Source organism: Bufo gargarizans, chromosome 8, assembly GCF_014858855.1.
Source record: "Bufo gargarizans isolate SCDJY-AF-19 chromosome 8, ASM1485885v1, whole genome shotgun sequence".
Taxonomy (NCBI): Eukaryota; Metazoa; Chordata; class Amphibia; order Anura; family Bufonidae; genus Bufo; species Bufo gargarizans.
Window position 1 is genome coordinate 14,078,040 of NC_058087.1, and position 17,720 is coordinate 14,095,759.

The following is a 17,720-nucleotide window of genomic DNA, read 5'->3' on the forward strand; positions in this document are numbered from 1 at the left end:
TCTATCTTGCAATCTCAATATGGAGAGATGGTTGTGCATGCACAGCTCTCTCCATCCAATTTTATGGAGCCCCCCAAAACTAGTCAAGTTCAAGTAGAAAGTGCCATAGAGGTGAATAGAGAGAGCCATGTATGCAGTGTCAACTCTCCCTTCATGGCAGCGCAAGACTTGGACTTGTTCTAGAGAGGTGGGACCTGCACCTGTCGGATATTTGTTTGCATGGACACATAGCTGTGGTAAACAAAAAAAATAGATTATTGCACCACTGTGTCCCAAAACACCCGAACTATAAAAATATAAATGTATTTATCCCGGAAAAAAATCAAAATGGGCGATTTGTAGTTTTGTTTGTTGCTTCCCCTCCTCCAAGCAAAATTTAATAAAAAGTGATCAGAAAGTCAGAGAAACTCCAAAATTGTATCAATAAAAACGATAGATTGTGCTAAAAAAAAAGAGCCTTTACTTCCCAGCTTCATAGATGTAAATATAAAAAAAAATTTTTATTGGGGTCAGAATATGGGGATGCAAAGAAGTTTTTATTTTTTTCTTCAATATTAAAACACAAGAAAAACTACAGTATATAAATGTGATAGAATGAAAGGCACAGATCAGTTTTACTGAATGAGGCCTCATGCACACGACCGTTGTGTGCATCCGTGGCCGTTGTGCCGTTTTCCGTTTTTTTTCACGGACCCATTGACTTTCAATGGGTCCGTGGAAAAATCGGAAAATGCACCGTTTTACAGCCGAGGCCGTGATCCGTGTATCCTGTCCGTCAAAAAAATATGACCTGTCCTATTTTTTTGACGGACAACGGTTCACGGACCCATTCAAGTCAATGGGTCCGTGAAAGAACACGGATGCACACAAGATTGGCATCCGTGTCCGTGATCCGTGGCCGTAGGTTGCTTTCATACAGACGGATCCGAAGATCCGTCTGCATAAAAGCTTTTTCTGATCTAAGTTTTCACTTCATGAAAACTCATATCCGACAGTATATTCTAACACAGAAGCGTTCCCATGGTGATGGGGACGCTTCTAGTTAGAATACACTACAAACTTTGTACAAGACTGCCCCCTGCTGCCTGGCAGCACCCGATCTCTTACAGGGGGATATGATAGCACAATTAACCCCTTCAGGTGCGGCACCTAAAGGGGTTAATTGTACTATCATATTCCCCTGTAAGAGATCAGGGCTGCCAGGCAGCAGGGGGCAGACCACCCCCCTCCCCAGTTTGAATATCGTTGGTGGCACAGTGTGCGCCCACCATCGCCCCCCCCTTCCTCCCTCTAATGTTAGAAATCGTTGGTGGCACAGTGTGCGCCCACCATCGCCCCCCCTCCCTCCCTCTATTGTAATAAATCGTTCTTGGCACAGTGTGCGCCCACCATCGGCCCCCCCTCCCTCTATAGCAGTAACAACATTGGTGGAAGTGTGCGGCCTCCCATTCCCCCCCCCCCCCATCATTGGAGGCAGCGGAGTTCCGATCGGAGTCCCAGTTTAATCGCTGGGGCTCCGATCGGTAACCATGGCAACCAGCAAGCAGGTAAGTATGAATCTTCTACTGTTGTACTATTGCTAAGTAACCATGGCAACCAGGGCTGCAGTAGCTTCCTGGTTGCCATGGTTACCAATCAGAGCCCCAGCGATTAAACTGGGACTCCGATCGGAACTCCGCTGCCTCCAATGATGGGGGGGGGAATGGGAGGCCGCACACTGCCACCAATGTTGTTACTGCTATAGAGGGAGGGGGGCCGATGGTGGGCGCACACTGTGCCACCAACGATTTATTACAATAGAGGGAGGGAGGGGGGCGATGGTGGGCGCACACTGTGCCACCAACGATTTATTACAATAGAGGGAGGGAGGGGGGTGCGATGGTGGGCGCACACTGTGCCACCAACGATTTCTAACATTAGAGGGAGGGGGGGGCGATGGTGGGAGCACACTGTGCCACCAACGATTTCTAACATTAGAGGGAGGAAGGGGGGGCCCGATGGGGGGGCACACTGTGCCACCAACGATATTCAAACTGGGGAGGGGGGGGTCTGCCCCCTGCTGCCTGGCAGCCCTGATCTCTTACAGGGGAATATGATAGTACAATTAACCCCTTTAGGTGCCGCACCTGAAGGGGTTAATTGTGCTATCATATCCCCCTGTAAGAGATCGGGTGCTGCCAGGCAGCAGGGGGCAGTCTTGTACAAAGTTTGTAGTGTATTCTAACTAGAAGCGTCCCCATCACCATGGGAACGCCTCTGTGTTAGAATATACTGTCGGATCTGAGTTTCACGAAGTAGCTCATATCCGACAGTATATTCTAACATAGAGGCGTTCCCATGGTGATGGGGACGCTTCAAGTTAAAATATACCATCGGATTGGAGAAAACTCCAATCCGATGGTATAAAAGAACTCCAGACTTTACATTGAAAGTCAATGGGGACGGATCCGTTTGAAATGGCACCATATTGTGTCAACATCAAACGGATCCGTCCCCATTGACTTGCATTGTAATTCAGGACGGATCCGTTTGGCTCCGCACGGCCAGGCGGACACCAAAACGACTTTTTTTTCATGTCCGTGGATCCTCCAAAAATCAAGGAAGACCCACGGACGAAAAAACGGTCACGGATCACGGACCCCGTTTTTGCGGACCGTGAAAAAAAACTGTCGTGTGCATGAGGCCTGAGGAACACAGTAAAAATGGAACCCATAAAACTGTGGTGGAATTGCATTTGTTTTTCCAATTTCACCCCCTTTGGAATTTTTTTCCAGCTTCCCACTGCATCGTATGTAATATTAAATGCTGCCTTTGAAAAGTGTAACTTTCCCCAGATCCCCCCCCCCCCCACACACACACACACACACTCACATACAGCTATGTGAACTGTAAAATAAAAAAAGTTTGGGCAGGGAGTAAAAAACGAAAACGCAGAAACAGAAAATTGGTGTGTCGGGAGAGGGTTAATGTAAGACAGTCTTTAATGTGCTAACATTAGAGTATAATGTTGCCGGTTCCCCCTGTATAACTGTAGAACTAGAGGCAAACACAATCCCTACATAACTTGTTTTAGCTTCTAAAGTTATTTTGTGAATTAAACTCAACATGTTCACAAGTCTTCTGTGCAGTCACCGCGTTATAATGATATTAAATGCATTTTTCTTGCAGGCAACATTTAAAGGCTGGATGGATATTATGTATGCTGCAGTTGATTCACGGAGGGTTTGTATAAATCATGAATGACTTATGTCATTAGTGTGACATCGGCTTCATGTTTTGCTACTTTGTCAAAACTGAAATTTCTGTGATTTTCCTTCTGCAAAAAAAAATAATTCTTACTGTATACAGTACACTCCAAGGGTAAAAAGTTGCAAGGTTTGGTGCATACTATGACTTTGTGAATGTGGGAAGGTTAGAGCCCTGCTCGCCACTTTTCCAAATAGCGGTCAGTGCAGGGCTGGGAGGGGGCGATGCAGGGGCGACTATAGCTGGCCCAGCACATCTATCATAATCTATGCCAGGAAGCTCCCTTGCTGGTGTAGATTTCTGTTTTGGCGCACAGACCTGCACAGATGCGACACAATTATTTAAAGGTATATGTTTGCTTATAAGTGTAATTCATCTGATGTCAGAAGGGAATAGATTAAGATTACCGTGCAAGATGCCAATGTTAATAAATGTCCCCTAATGTATATTAGAAAGTACCAGAACGTTTCATTATATATTTAATAAGCTTTATAAATCCAGAAAACTCAAGATACACTTAGGACACAAATACTTTGCTTTAAAGGGGTTGATCACTCCAGGGGACCTTTTCTACAGAACCCCCAGTGTGGCCGGACCCACAGTGGTAATTACACTTACCTAATCCCCGCCACTGGGTTCTGAATCCATCGGTGCCCGTCCCGGCCCTTCATGCAGGTCCCGTGTCTTCCCATGTCAACATGTCTGGCTGCAGCAGTCACGTGACCAGCATCAAACGGGATATTGACGAGAGGAGACTCAGGACCTGCAGAATCAGTAGAGCAGTGATGGAGCCAAAACCCAGCGGCAGGGATCAGGTAAGTATGATTACTACCGTGGATACAGCCACGCTGGGTGGATCTGTAGGAAAGATCCCCAGGAGTGAAAATTCCCTTTAAACAATTTGATAACTGTTCTTTAAATTTTAAGTTTTACGATCTTATAGTTATGTCCTGGTAAGGAGGAATTCCCCAAGTCTTATAAGCACCATAATAAGGAAGCACATAGTGGGAAAGAGCCAGCTCCATTGCTGTGGGTCTCAATAAGTACACGCACAGGGGGTAGTCCTAGTTCTGATTCTTGAAGAATTATGAGCTACTAAGGGTAAGCCGAAAAGCGTAATAGAATATGTACCATGAAGATTATTTCTGCGCTTTGTACAGAGAAATAAAATAATTTACTACAATGGATTTCTTATTTTATCTAGAAGATAAATAATAATCCAGATATATAAATAAGATTAAAGTGGGGCACACTCTTTGAAGTAAAGGGATCTTTAATGGTCTATACAATAATATACAGTAGGTTGATAATACAATGATGGATAAAAAAGAAGATAGTGACCTTATAAGACTAAAATCAAATTAAATTACAATAAATAAGACATAAATCCCATTAAATATGCTATAAAATTCATATAATATTCAGAAAATGATCGGTGTAAGATGTGTATTGGCAATAAATGTGTATTGGCAATAAAATCTTACACCGATATTATAAGTGCATCTGAGAAAAAATGAATGAATGAATCTTGATTGAAACCAGTCTTTTGTATCTCTATTGGAAATTAGGCAAAGTCTTTCCTGATATCGATAGTTTGTGTGTGATAGGTTAATAAAGTCGCAACATTGTAGCGATACACTTGTGTGTATTTGGTCAAATGCAGAGCATGTAGCTTTCAACAGTTCGGATTGCAGCGTATAGCTACAGAATCTTACAGCGGCGTCCCGCTGTGTTTGAAGAGAGCGATCGCTTGTGTGGGATCAATGCAACCTTACCCGGAGGTCTTGGTACCTGACAGTGAGTCCTCGACTCGGTACGATCAACTTGTAGTGTCCCGGTCTCAAGGGCTGTTACTGAGCTGGCGTCAATCAGGTTGTGTTCCACGCGGTCTTTGGCGTCTCCAATGACGCAGTGAGTTAGCTCTTCTTGTAACAGTGTCCAGACCTTTACCGGGGGTTGCAGTGTCCTTGCTGTCCTTTAAGGGGGATTCACACCAGACGCGTTTCGGGGCTTTGAAGTATTGACCACCACTGAGGAAGGGGTCAATACTTCAAAGCCCCGAAACGCGTCTGGTGTGAATCCCCCTTAAAGGACAGCAAGGACACTGCAACCCCCGGTAAAGGTCTGGACACTGTTACAAGAAGAGCTAACTCACTGCGTCATTGGAGACGCCAAAGACCGCGTGGAACACAACCTGATTGACGCCAGCTCAGTAACAGCCCTTGAGACCGGGACACTACAAGTTGATCGTACCGAGTCGAGGACTCACTGTCAGGTACCAAGACCTCCGGGTAAGGTTGCATTGATCCCACACAAGCGATCGCTCTCTTCAAACACAGCGGGACGCCGCTGTAAGATTCTGTAGCTATACGCTGCAATCCGAACTGTTGAAAGCTACATGCTCTGCATTTGACCAAATACACACAAGTGTATCGCTACAATGTTGCGACTTTATTAACCTATCACACACAAACTATCGATATCAGGAAAGACTTTGCCTAATTTCCAATAGAGATACAAAAGACTGGTTTCAATCAAGATTCATTCATTCATTTTTTCTCAGATGCACTTATAATATCGGTGTAAGATTTTATTGCCAATACACATTTATTGCCAATACACATCTTACACCGATCATTTTCTGAATATTATATGAATTTTATAGCATATTTAATGGGATTTATGTCTTATTTATTGTAATTTAATTTGATTTTAGTCTTATAAGGTCACTATCTTCTTTTTTATCCATCATTGTATTATCAACCTACTGTATATTATTGTATAGACCATTAAAGATCCCTTTACTTCAAAGAGTGTGCCCCACTTTAATCTTATTTATTTATTTCACATTTTCAGACTGGGTGTTGTCTGATAGTGGGAGCACCTCTGTTTGGATTCCTACCTCATTCGAGTGCGACATTACCTTATATTTAATAATCCAAATATACTGTATGTGTGTAAGTGATATAAAAGACACAATACAAGGAAATATTATAAATGTAATTTATCATGTGCATCTCCTTTATGTCTGACAGTTAGCGGACCAGCCTAAATATGAAGACAACCTCTATATGTATTTATACTTCGTCATCTTCATCATATTTGGCTCCTTTTTCACTCTGAACCTCTTCATTGGTGTCATTATTGACAATTTCAACCAGCAGAAAAAGAAGATAAGTATTATATGATAATTCTTATGATTCAAATAGATAACTGAAGGCAGTAAGTACTTCATGTAGCCCCTTAATCATCGTCATACTGTACCTGTAAATGGTAAAGCTGGGTGCACAAGGCCTGTACCCAGGAGTCCCTTCAGCTCTGTACTTCACCTGTACCTCCATATGTCTTCGTATGAGATCAGAAGCAGGTGGAGATATACAGTAGTAGGACCACTAGGGATGCTGTATGTTGACTCCATACAGACCTAATGGTAGGTTCACATCAGTGTTCTGAGGAACAGCCTGCCGCAGTTCACCATATCTAGCATAGCCGGATAATGCCGGGAACCCACCAGATTCCTATAATGGGATTTGGCTGCTTTCCGTCATAAATGCTGATTTTGGCCGGACAAATATAATAACATGCAGCGGTCAGACAGCAGGCATTTATTCCAGAACAGGCCATGGGAACAGGATGCAGGATCGGCTAACGCTAGTGTGAACCTTGCATTACAGCCCATATGGAAGTTAATTTGACTGGACCCAGAGGCTTATACAAAAATCATAGGGTCCCATAGCAAAACTTAGTATGCCCCCCCCCCCCCAAATTATTTACTTGTTTAATAAGTTAACATAAAACCCAATCTTTATAGGGTAGCTGTGTCCATACTGATGCACCATGCATGCATGTGCCAGTATATCTACCCTGTGCAGCACACATCCCACTGATGACTCTGGATTAGATTCATTTATTATTATTTAAAAAAAAATAAATCATTTTTTCATTACATATTTTGACAAATCCCATGAATGAATTATTGTTTAAAAAAATTATGTTATACTTACAATGCATTATCACACTCCTAATATATTATGCTCTGTGTCTCTATGGCACAAGCTTCGTTCAGCGCAGCACTAGTGTGCCCTAACAGCAGGATTACTGAATTTACAGTCCTGGGGTCCTTTGTAGATCCCCAGGGCTGAAAGCAGAGGGATTACCCAGCCTCAGATAGATCACTGGGTCCCAATCAGAGGAGGATATTCCCTTTGATTATGCCATGGTCACAGACTGTGGCAATCAGAGGGTTAACTGTTGGCATTGGAGCTACCTCCGATCCTGGCTGTAAAGCAAAAGGCAGCTCTAAGAAACGGAGCTGTTACAGTTCCTTTGTAAACCAGGAGTGCTCACAAGACAACACAAGACAGCGGGTGGTCATTAATGGGTTGTGCACTGTACCATACTGAATTCGTAAATATGGTGCTCAGTCTGGACACCATATTTTTCAACTGGTATAAATATATTCTTGTCCATACAATTTTTAATACCATCTCCCTTCACACTGTAGATGATAGAACTTCTTGACCTGCCTGCAGCCACCACTAAGGAACGCTTAATGCATAAGAATTTATACAGCTACCACTGAACTCAATAGTGGCTGTAAAATCTCTATGCACTCAGCTCCCCCTAGTGGAGGCTGCAGGAAAATGCTCTAGTTTTATATTAGGAAGTAAGAGGAGCTGAGCATCAGGCCCCCTCTCACCATGGACCCTACTGCAATGGTATGGTCTGACTCCAAGGTGAGTACGCTACTAGGCTGGGACTCCACTCTTTTAATAGACAATGGATTTAAACCAAGGTGGTCATTTATGATGTTCCACCCACATCCATAGAAATCAGTCCAACTCTCAGCATGCCCCACACGCTACGATGGGAGCTGTAGTTTTCTAACAGGTCTAGAGCCACAGGTTGGATACCACTGCATAAAATGTATTGTTAATGGTGTTGCCTAAATTTATCTCCAGGTGGGATTGACGTCTATCGAATCCACTGTGTTATAGAATCTGTAGACTATGTTGTCTGTGAAGGTTCTCATTTATCCAGGTCATGGTATATATCTGTAAAGAATAAATAAAGGCAACTGGACACACTGTAGATTTCTTGAAAACGTTTCACTCGTTCTTCCAACGAGTGAAGAACGAGTGAAACGTTTTAAAGAAATCTACAATACGTCCAGTTGCCTTGATTTATTCTTTACAGATATGTAGACTATGTTCTATTATATGTATAGTTCAGAATGAATTGTGGACACTTGAACTTATGCACAAAGGTTATAACCAGTTTTTATTTTGTTTCTTTACTTTGGAGGTCAAGATATCTTCATGACAGAAGAACAGAAAAAATACTACAATGCAATGAAGAAGCTGGGGTCGAAAAAGCCACAAAAACCCATTCCAAGACCACCGGTGAGATCACCATATTATAAGAATATTACACTTATTTTAAATAGCACCTATCAGCATGATCATCCCTATTAAACCAGGCATTGCTGGGCTTCCTATGCTGATTAAAAGCATACTTTTCTTATGCTAATCCCTTGTGCCGTTATAGAGAAACCAGTGTTTTAATTCATATGCAAATGTGGTCTTAAAGGAAATGTGTAATTAGAAAATGACCTATTGTTTAAATCAAGTTTTTATGTTTAACATATTTTTGGAAGGTATAATTTTTAATTTTCCAAGTCAATATCCATATAAAAAGAAACAACATAAAATCTTGGAGTTTTTGCACTGGCCACTAAGCCTAATAATAGGCGCTGTACTGATCACTTTACTTCAGTCACATTTACTGCAGTTATGTGCTTACCTGTCATTCTAGTCCTGCCTGTAATTATATCACCTCTGTGTATAGATAAGACAGGATCCACCATTCACAAACACAAAAGGTGATGTCACAGCTTATCCATTCTTTCCCTGTACAATGACCTCTGCTCAGGTCACAGAACATGTCTAGAAAACTCTCCATCGAAGTCACTGAGGTCCCCTCCTGACCATTGCGTCTATGGACCATGTGGCTGCTGTAAAGCAATTTTCTTAATTCTTTGTAAGTGCTGTTAAGAACTCAGGCAAGATGGCCGCCCCATAATTATATTCAGGAAAATAATTATCTTTAAAAAAATTAAATTGTTATTATCTGGTTTTACTGGCAGGTAACATTTTTGGTGACACATTTCCTTTAGGCCCCTTTCACACGAGCGAGTTTTCCACGTGGGTGCAATGAATGACGTGAACGCATAGCACCCGCTCTGAATCCGGACCCATCAATTTCAATGGGTCTGTGTAGCGTTTTTTTTTTCACGCATCAGTTCTGTGTTGCGTGAAAAACACAGCATGTTCTATATTCTGCATTTTTCACACAGCCCTGGCCCCATAGAAGTGAATGGGGCATCAGTGAAAAACATATTGTATCCGCAAGTAAGTGCGGATGCAATGCGTTTTTCACTGATGGTTGCTAAGAGATGTTGTTTGTAAACCTTCAGTTTTTTATCACGTGCGTGAAAAATGCATCAAAACGCATTGCACCCACACGGAAAAAACAGAACAACTGAACGCAATCGCAGACAAAACTGACTGAACTTGCTTGCAAGATGGTGCGAGTTTCACAGAACGCACCCTGAACGCACCCGGAGCTCATGTGAAAGAGGCCTTAGGGTCCATTCATACGTCCGCAAAATGGGTCCGCATCTGTTCCGCAATTTTGCAGAACGGGTGCGGACCCACTCATTTTCAATGGGGCCACAAAAGATGCGGACAGCACACAGTGTGCTGTCCACATCCGCACTTCCGTTCCGCACTCCGGAAAAAAGTAGACCATGTCCTATTTTTGTCCAGCCACGAACAAGAAAAGGCATTTTCTATTATAGTGCCGGCAATGTGCGGTCTGCAAAATGTGGAATGCAAGGACCACAAAACAGTTGCGGACGTGTGAATGGACCCTTAAAGGGGTCCTCTGGGAGTGATTTAAAATGGCCGCTGGTAACCTGTCCAAGAATGTGAGCAGGACTGGTTGTAACCATTTGCAGAGATGCCTAGGTGAGCAAGGAGGCAGGTAATTGCATATACTGTATATTGGTGAGTTTTACTGTCAGGATGCTCAGCCATGATGGCATATCATAGGCAGGATCACATTATTACCATCTATTGTAGAGCAATTGTAGTGAGGCCCGTCCCCTCACCCCCTTAGGCAGCTCCGCAAGTGGTGGCAACCAGTCCTGCTCACCTTCTATGACAGGTTACCGGAGGCCATTTTAAATCATTCCTGTAGAACCCCTTTAAATATCCTACTTTTCACCCCTCTGGCCCCTCTGAGATGAGCATCGGAGCAAGGGCAGGGGCTGTTTTGTTTACATTTTACACTGCTAGGCAGAAGCTTTCACCTAGCAGCATTGACGTCACTGGCACTAATAGGTGATGTCACCGGGCTCACTGCTAGGCGAAGCCTGTTACATCAACGGATCTAAGGAAAAAGCCCTTGCCATGTGTGATTCAGTGCAGGAAAACAGAGAGCATCGGAGGATGAAATTCTCCGATGCTCATATCCGAGGGGGTGTCTGGGTGAAAAAGGGGATATGTTCAGGTTCGGCTCTGAACCCGGACAACCCCTTTAAGTTCACCAACGGCGAATCCTAGCCATTTGTTGCACCTTAGCTCGCTACAGTGCTGGTCGCTCCCACCTCCACTGGGTCAACAGGACCAGGCAGAATCATTTTACTTGGCCCTGTAATCCCACCCTGTGCTGTACAGTCCACCCTTGGCGCATGTGCAATAGTCACCTGTGTGGTGCAGCAAATAGAATCAGATGTACTAAGAGCAAAATACCATCTTATGCAGTGGCTGGGGTGGCTGGGTTTACCGAAATAGTCAAGTGGACTGTTCTACGCTGTTTCCGTAACTCCCATAGACGTCAGTGGGAGCTATAGAACAGCATAGCACAGTGACCTACTGTTTCCATAGCTCCCAAGTTACATAACTCCTGCCACATTGCATGGGTATTCTGATATCAGCCATGTATGACGGAGATGAGAATACTCAGTTTCAACAACAAGTTTTTTAGCAACTACAATGTGTATCAAACAGTCCTGTGCCCCAGCTGCTGCAGAACATCATAACACACACCTGAGCACCTGCAGAACATCATAATGAAAAGGCTGGCGGAGTTTCATATCAGTGATGGACATGGAGCGCCTCCTCTTACTCTTCAAAGAGAGGTTCGGCAGTGGCAAAATTATTATAAGTAATAAAGTACCCTATAAAGTACTATAAATTATAGTACTGTGTATACAATAAGAATATTAAGAGTCATCTCGGAGTTGCGTGCTATGTAATTTTTATTGTATGAAACTCCTTAGTGATTGCTAATGCTCTTTTAAAGAGGTTGTCCGGGCTTTTTCATATTGATGACCTATCACACGCCGTCTCCTTAAACGCTGCTGATTGGCGGGGGTGTCGGGTGTCGAACCCCCGCTGATCTGATATTGATTACCTATCCTGGAGATAGGTCATCAATATGAAAAAGCCTGGAGAACCCCTTTAATTTACAGTAGGGGGATATTATCACTTATATCATTATTTCTTATTATTGTCTCCAAAGTTCTTTAATGTAGCAGTGTAATAAGGCTGGGTTCACACGGGCGAGATTTCCGCACAGGTGCAATGTGCGAGGTGAATGCATTGCACCCGCACTGAATCCGGACCCATTCATTTCTATTCTCATCACATGATCCATCACCATGGTGATGGACCATATGATGAGCTCAGTGACGTCACCACAGGTCCTTTGACAGGTCCTGAAGAAAAAACAGGAAATCGTCAGCTACGCGATCAATTGGAGGAGGTGAGTAAATATATATATATTTTTTTTAACCCTCAATTGACCTTCTACTAAGCATTCTGTATTAAAGAATGCTATTATTTTCCCTTATAACCATGTTATAAGGGAAAATAATAAAATTTACAGAATACTAAACCCAAACCCGAACTTCTGTAAAGAAGTCCGGGTTCGGGTCTGGGTACCAAACATGCTGATTTTTCTCACAAGCGTGCAAAAAAAGCATTAAAATGCTTTGCACTCGGGGGGAAAAACGCACATGTTCCCGCAACGCACCCGCATCTTTTCCCGCAATGCCCGTGTGAACCCAGCCCAAAGTCATGATGTGCTGTTTATTGTGTATTTTTTTTCTACTTTCTACTTTCCTCTTCCTTATTTCTACTATTGATTTTTTCCCCCAGAATAAATATCAAGGCTTTGTTTTTGACCTTGTGACAAGGCAGGCGTTTGACATTACCATCATGATCCTTATTTGCCTTAACATGGTAACAATGATGATTGAGACGGACGAACAAAGTCAAGATATGGAGAACTACTTGTATTGGATCAACATGGTCTTCATTGTCCTGTTCACTAGTGAATTTGTCCTAAAGCTGATTTCTCTTCGTTATTATTACTTCACCATTGGATGGAACATTTTTGATTTTGTTGTTGTTATTCTGTCTATTGTAGGTAAGAATGACCTCCTAAAATTAATATTACATATACAATGGATAATTCAGTATTCATATTTTAGTGCACAGTTGTCCCTGAATAGAGGTCGCTAAAGGGCATGTGTCAGCAGATTTGTACCTATAAAACTGGCTGACCTGTTGCATGTGTGATTGAGAGCCGAAGGCATCTGTGTTAGTGCCATGTTCTATGTGCCCGAGAGATGTAGACCAGGTGGCCACCACTGCTTAAAGGGGTTGTTTCCCTTCGGCAAATGACACGTATCATGTATAGAAAGTTAATATAAGGCACTTACTAATGTATTATTGTCCATAATGGCTTCTCTGCTGGCTTGCTTCATTTATCCATCACATTATACACTGCTCATATCCAGGAGCTACAACCACCCTGCAATCCAGCAGTGGTGGTCTTGCTTGCACATTATAGGAAAAAGCTCCAGCCTATGCGCACTCCTGCAGTCCCGGCCACCAGAGAAGCCAATGCCTTTTCCTATAGTTTGCAATCATGGCCACCACTTCTGGATTGCAGTATGGTTGTAACTAGAGATAGCACATTTAAAAAAAAAATTCAATTTGGCCGGTTCGCCGAATAAAAAAATTAATCGAAAATAAAAAACAATCAGACTGGCTTACAGTATTTTTGCATTTATTACAATTAATACAATTACAGTTGTTAAAATAACAATTATAAAAATAAATTGCCCACTAAATATTATTAAACATATCCTGATTACATGTCAACTTATTAGCATAATTATATAGGTACTTTAAATGCGGAGCTCACGCATATACCTAAATGACAGGAGTACTCCAAAATATGACCACTTAATTTTGCTACGTGGTGTCTGTCTGTAGCGTGTTATGTTTAAACCTTTCAAATGTTCAGATACTTATGTATTAACTTGCCGGTAATCTGCATACAAGTCGTTCGGAAAATGTTCACTTTGCGGTCACCGGTGCATGGTCTTGGCATCCAAACATTACTTTGTGCTTTTTGAATCGGCGTTGGTTTCCTACCTCCTGCCACGAGGTAGTCTCTCGGCTTCTCCTTCTCGGCGTCTCACGTGACCTGACCTGGAGATGGTTTCCTGGTCGGTGATGTCATCCACCTGTGCCGACCAGGAAACCATCTCCAGGTCAGGTCACGTGAGACGCCGAGAAGGAGAAGCCGAGAGACTACCTCGTGGCAGGAGGTAGGAAACCAACGCCGATTCAAAAAGCACAAAGTAATGTTTGGATGCCAAGACCATGCACCGGTGACCGCAAAGTGAACATTTTCCGATGTCATCCACCTGTGCCGACCAGGAAACCATCTCCAGGTCAGGTCACGTGAGACGCCGAGAAGGAGAAGCCGAGAGACTACCTCGTGGCAGGAGGTAGGAAACCAACGCCTATTCAAAAAGCACAAAGTAATGTTTGGATGCCAAGACCATGCACCGGTGACCGCAAAGTGAACATTTTGTATGTCTCCAATACCAGCAGGGGTCTCACACCTTTAGCCTGGGCAGCGAGCTTCAGAAGAAAAGGACAGATCCTTATCACACAGCTGGTTGGTACAGGAGGGAAGATGACCTGAAAGTCACCTCCAATCCATAAACTTCATATTCTTCCCATATTTTCCTAATATTTCATGGGTTATGGAAATGGGAAAGGAACCATCTTTGCAGAGATGGTTTTGGTTCTCCTAACCCACCTTCTAGGAAACCCGCGGACAAATCAGAGATTCCCGCTCTGAGATATAAAGGTTCTCAGGCACCCTGTATTATCTTCTAGTCGTATTTGTTATCAGATGATGCGTAAAATTGTACTGATTATCAATATCTACTATATTTCTTGATTGGACTTACGGGATATGGAGAAATGGGCAAAGCAAAGATGCTGCCAGGTTTTCTCCCTATGGGGCAAAGGACTGCCCCTGTTCCAATTACCCAAGGCTGGACCTGAACGTGTCATAACCACTCCCCGCTTCAGAGTAGGTAAAAACAGTGACACACTCAGGTCCTGGGTCCTTCACCTACCATCTGACGTCGTCTAACATCTCGACCGCCCGCAGGGACACGGGCACCCCACCATCTTGGATTATTCTACAAAGACTTTGCCTATTACTGGACCCTACCACGGTAATTCTGAACTTACAGACATTCTATTCCCTTCCACCTCTAACTATTTCTATCCAAACCAATATGTTCACCTGGCCGGTATATTTATCTGTCAGCTTTAATATATATATTTTTGTGTGTAGTTTTAGAATAAAAACTAACGATTTAATCGTTCCAGTTTTGCCCTTGTTACTTGATGACCTGACCTTGTACATACAATCGTGATTGCATCCTGTCTGGGCCCACCAACCAATCTTAAACGTCTTCTGTGCTCACAGTGGATTCGCCTCCAGGAGTCTCTAGTGGAGACCTGTATGGCAACTGTGGCATAGTACGACGGGATTGGCGGGTGGTCGTCACATTGTTGGCAGCTAGTGGGATAGCAGAACCCAAAACCAGGCAGAAGTCAGCTTTTGGGAGATCAGAGCACAAAGAACTGACAAGTGCAGCTTTTTGCGCAATCATAACAATAGGACAGCGGTTACTTAGTATCCTGTCCTGCGGAACTTGTGTTCCGGGTGCAAAACGGTACACATTGATAGGAATAGATTGGTTTACATTTTCCCACCTTTTCTTTGCTATATCCTATTCTTTTTCTCTTCTTTTCTGAATGTCTGATTCAGTTCCAAATTACCTAAGTTGGTCTGTCGCCGACTTACAAGCCGTGTGTGAGTCACAAGGCATTGCCATTCTGAACAAAAATCGATCACAGCTGATCAAAGCTTTGACGGAGAGAGACGGCCAAGCGATGGAGGATTCCAATCCCGTGCGGGAGGCTTTGCTGCCCCTTCGTTCAACGTCACCCAGCATCGCCAGCTATGGGAGTGCTGATGTTGCTACTTCAGCTCCGGGTGATGCAGGTACCCTGGATAACAGCATGTCTACAGCCCCTGCTAACCCTCAGCAAGGAACAAGCAGCTCTGGACTGAACTTCACTGCCTTGGGCCCTATGAGCCAGCAGTTGTTACCGGGCCTGACTGGCGCGGATTTGCGTTTATACATGGAGATGCAGCTTGAAAGAGAGGAGCGACAGCAGCAGTTCCAGCTTCAGAGAGAAGCGCTGCAGCACCAGCGTGCACTAGAACTGGCCCAAGTGAGACAGGCCGAGCGGTCTTCCTCTCCTAACACTCCTGCTGCAGGAGGCATTCCTCTTCCCGTGGTCCCCAAAGCAAGGTTTCCAGTTATGGAGAAAAACGGGGACATTGATTTATATTTACGCTCGTTTGAGAGAGCGTGCCGCCAGTTCTGCATCCCTGAGGGTCAGTGGGCTCTACACCTGACGCCTCAGCTGACTGGTAAAGCGCTGGATGCTTTTGCGGAACTACCCACAGACCAAGATTGCGATTATCAGACTATCAAGGATGCCATAATTGCTAAGTTCCAGTTAACCCCTGAGGTTTACCGGAGAAAGTTCCGTGCCATCCAGAAAGGATCCACAGACTCTTACGCGGATGCGGCTAGCCGCTTATGCACCACATTCCGCCAATGGACTAGAATTCTTAAGGAAAAGACTTATGCTAACCTTGAGGATTTGATGATCCATGACCAACTCCTTGCAATATGCCCTACAGATGTGAGACAGTTTGTGTTGGAGCGCAAGCCCCAGTCTGTGAAAGAAGCTGCTGAGCTGGCAGACATGTTTGTCGCAACCCGGGTACCGGACATTCGCAAACCTGTGATGACGGACACCTGCAGGCCGGTGGTATCAGACATCCGCAAACCCCTGGTACCTGACAGCCGCAAAACTCCAGTACCCAACCAGGACAGAGCCATGTCCCAGAACTGGAGAGAAGGCAGGCCCGCTGGCCCTGGGAACCGTGAGACAACCAGGCCCTGGTGGAAGCTGTGTCGCAGGCCCGGTCACACCAAGCAAACCTGTTACGCAGGGAAGCCGGCCCAACCTCCTAGCACCGCGACGACGCCAAGCCCTAAGGGGGCCAACGTTTCCACACCTACCTCATCTGCTGTATTGCTGGTCGGAGGACCCGAGGTGCACCGCGGATCCCAGAATCACCAGCCTGTCACTGTGAACGGCCAGACTGTCATCGGATTCCGTGATACCGGTGCAGATGTCACCTTGGTCTGTTCACATCTTGTTACGGAGAAGGATATCCTTCCAGGAAAGTACCTCGCTCTGACCGGAGTTGGGGGCACTCGCACTCATGTGGCCCAAGCCCAAGTCACCATTGATTGGGGAATAGGACGACAAAAGCGGGTTGTTGGGGTCCTGGATGATATTCCTGTTGCCACAGTGCTTGGCACTGATTTGGGCACCCTTGTTTCCCATTACGAATACCCTGCAAGCGCGCAGGAGGCCCAAGCAGGACTCCCTGACCAAAACCAGGTACTGTACAGCCCTTTGGGGAAACAGGAAGACGGGGACACTTTGCCTGCTATTCCTACTGTCCCTAACGCACCTAGGGAGGTATCAGATTTAAATGTACAAGCAACCGAATGTCATTTGCCTACTTCTGCACCTGTCATTGTTGATCCAAATGCGTGTGTTAGTGTTAGCAATGGTGATATACATGATGCTGTACCTGTTCTGGCCATTACACGTTCCATGGCCAGCCGCCTGAACTCAGAACCGACCGAAGGGACCCCCTCGGGCGATTCTGACCCTCAGGCGGATGACAATGCGAAAAAGACCTTTTCATGTGATGATGATGATGATTGGGTAACTGCGCTGGTAGACGCTTCCAGTGTCGCCAGTAACCTGGGCTCAGAGGGGGCTGCGGGGACAGAAACAGCCGTCCCTCCACCCACCTCTGACCCCAGCATTGAAGGTAACTCTCCACAGCTGACTTCATACGTCACTGGTCAGCTGGAGGAGACCGGTGGCGCTGCATTCGTGCAGGCCTTAAAGGGTGACCCTAGTCTG

General features: G+C 44.5%; 1 protein-coding gene across 1 annotated transcript in view; it reads left to right on the forward strand.

Annotated features, from left to right (window-relative positions):
- LOC122944406 (sodium channel protein type 2 subunit alpha-like) overlaps nt 1-17,720 on the forward strand; it is a 266,258-nt gene that overhangs the window by 235,668 nt on the left and 12,870 nt on the right. The window contains exons 23-26 of the mRNA XM_044302629.1: nt 3,169-3,222; nt 6,282-6,419; nt 8,544-8,648; nt 12,471-12,741. Of these exons, the coding sequence (XP_044158564.1) occupies nt 3,169-3,222; nt 6,282-6,419; nt 8,544-8,648; nt 12,471-12,741 (568 nt within the window). The remainder of the gene's footprint in view (nt 1-3,168; nt 3,223-6,281; nt 6,420-8,543; nt 8,649-12,470; nt 12,742-17,720) is intronic.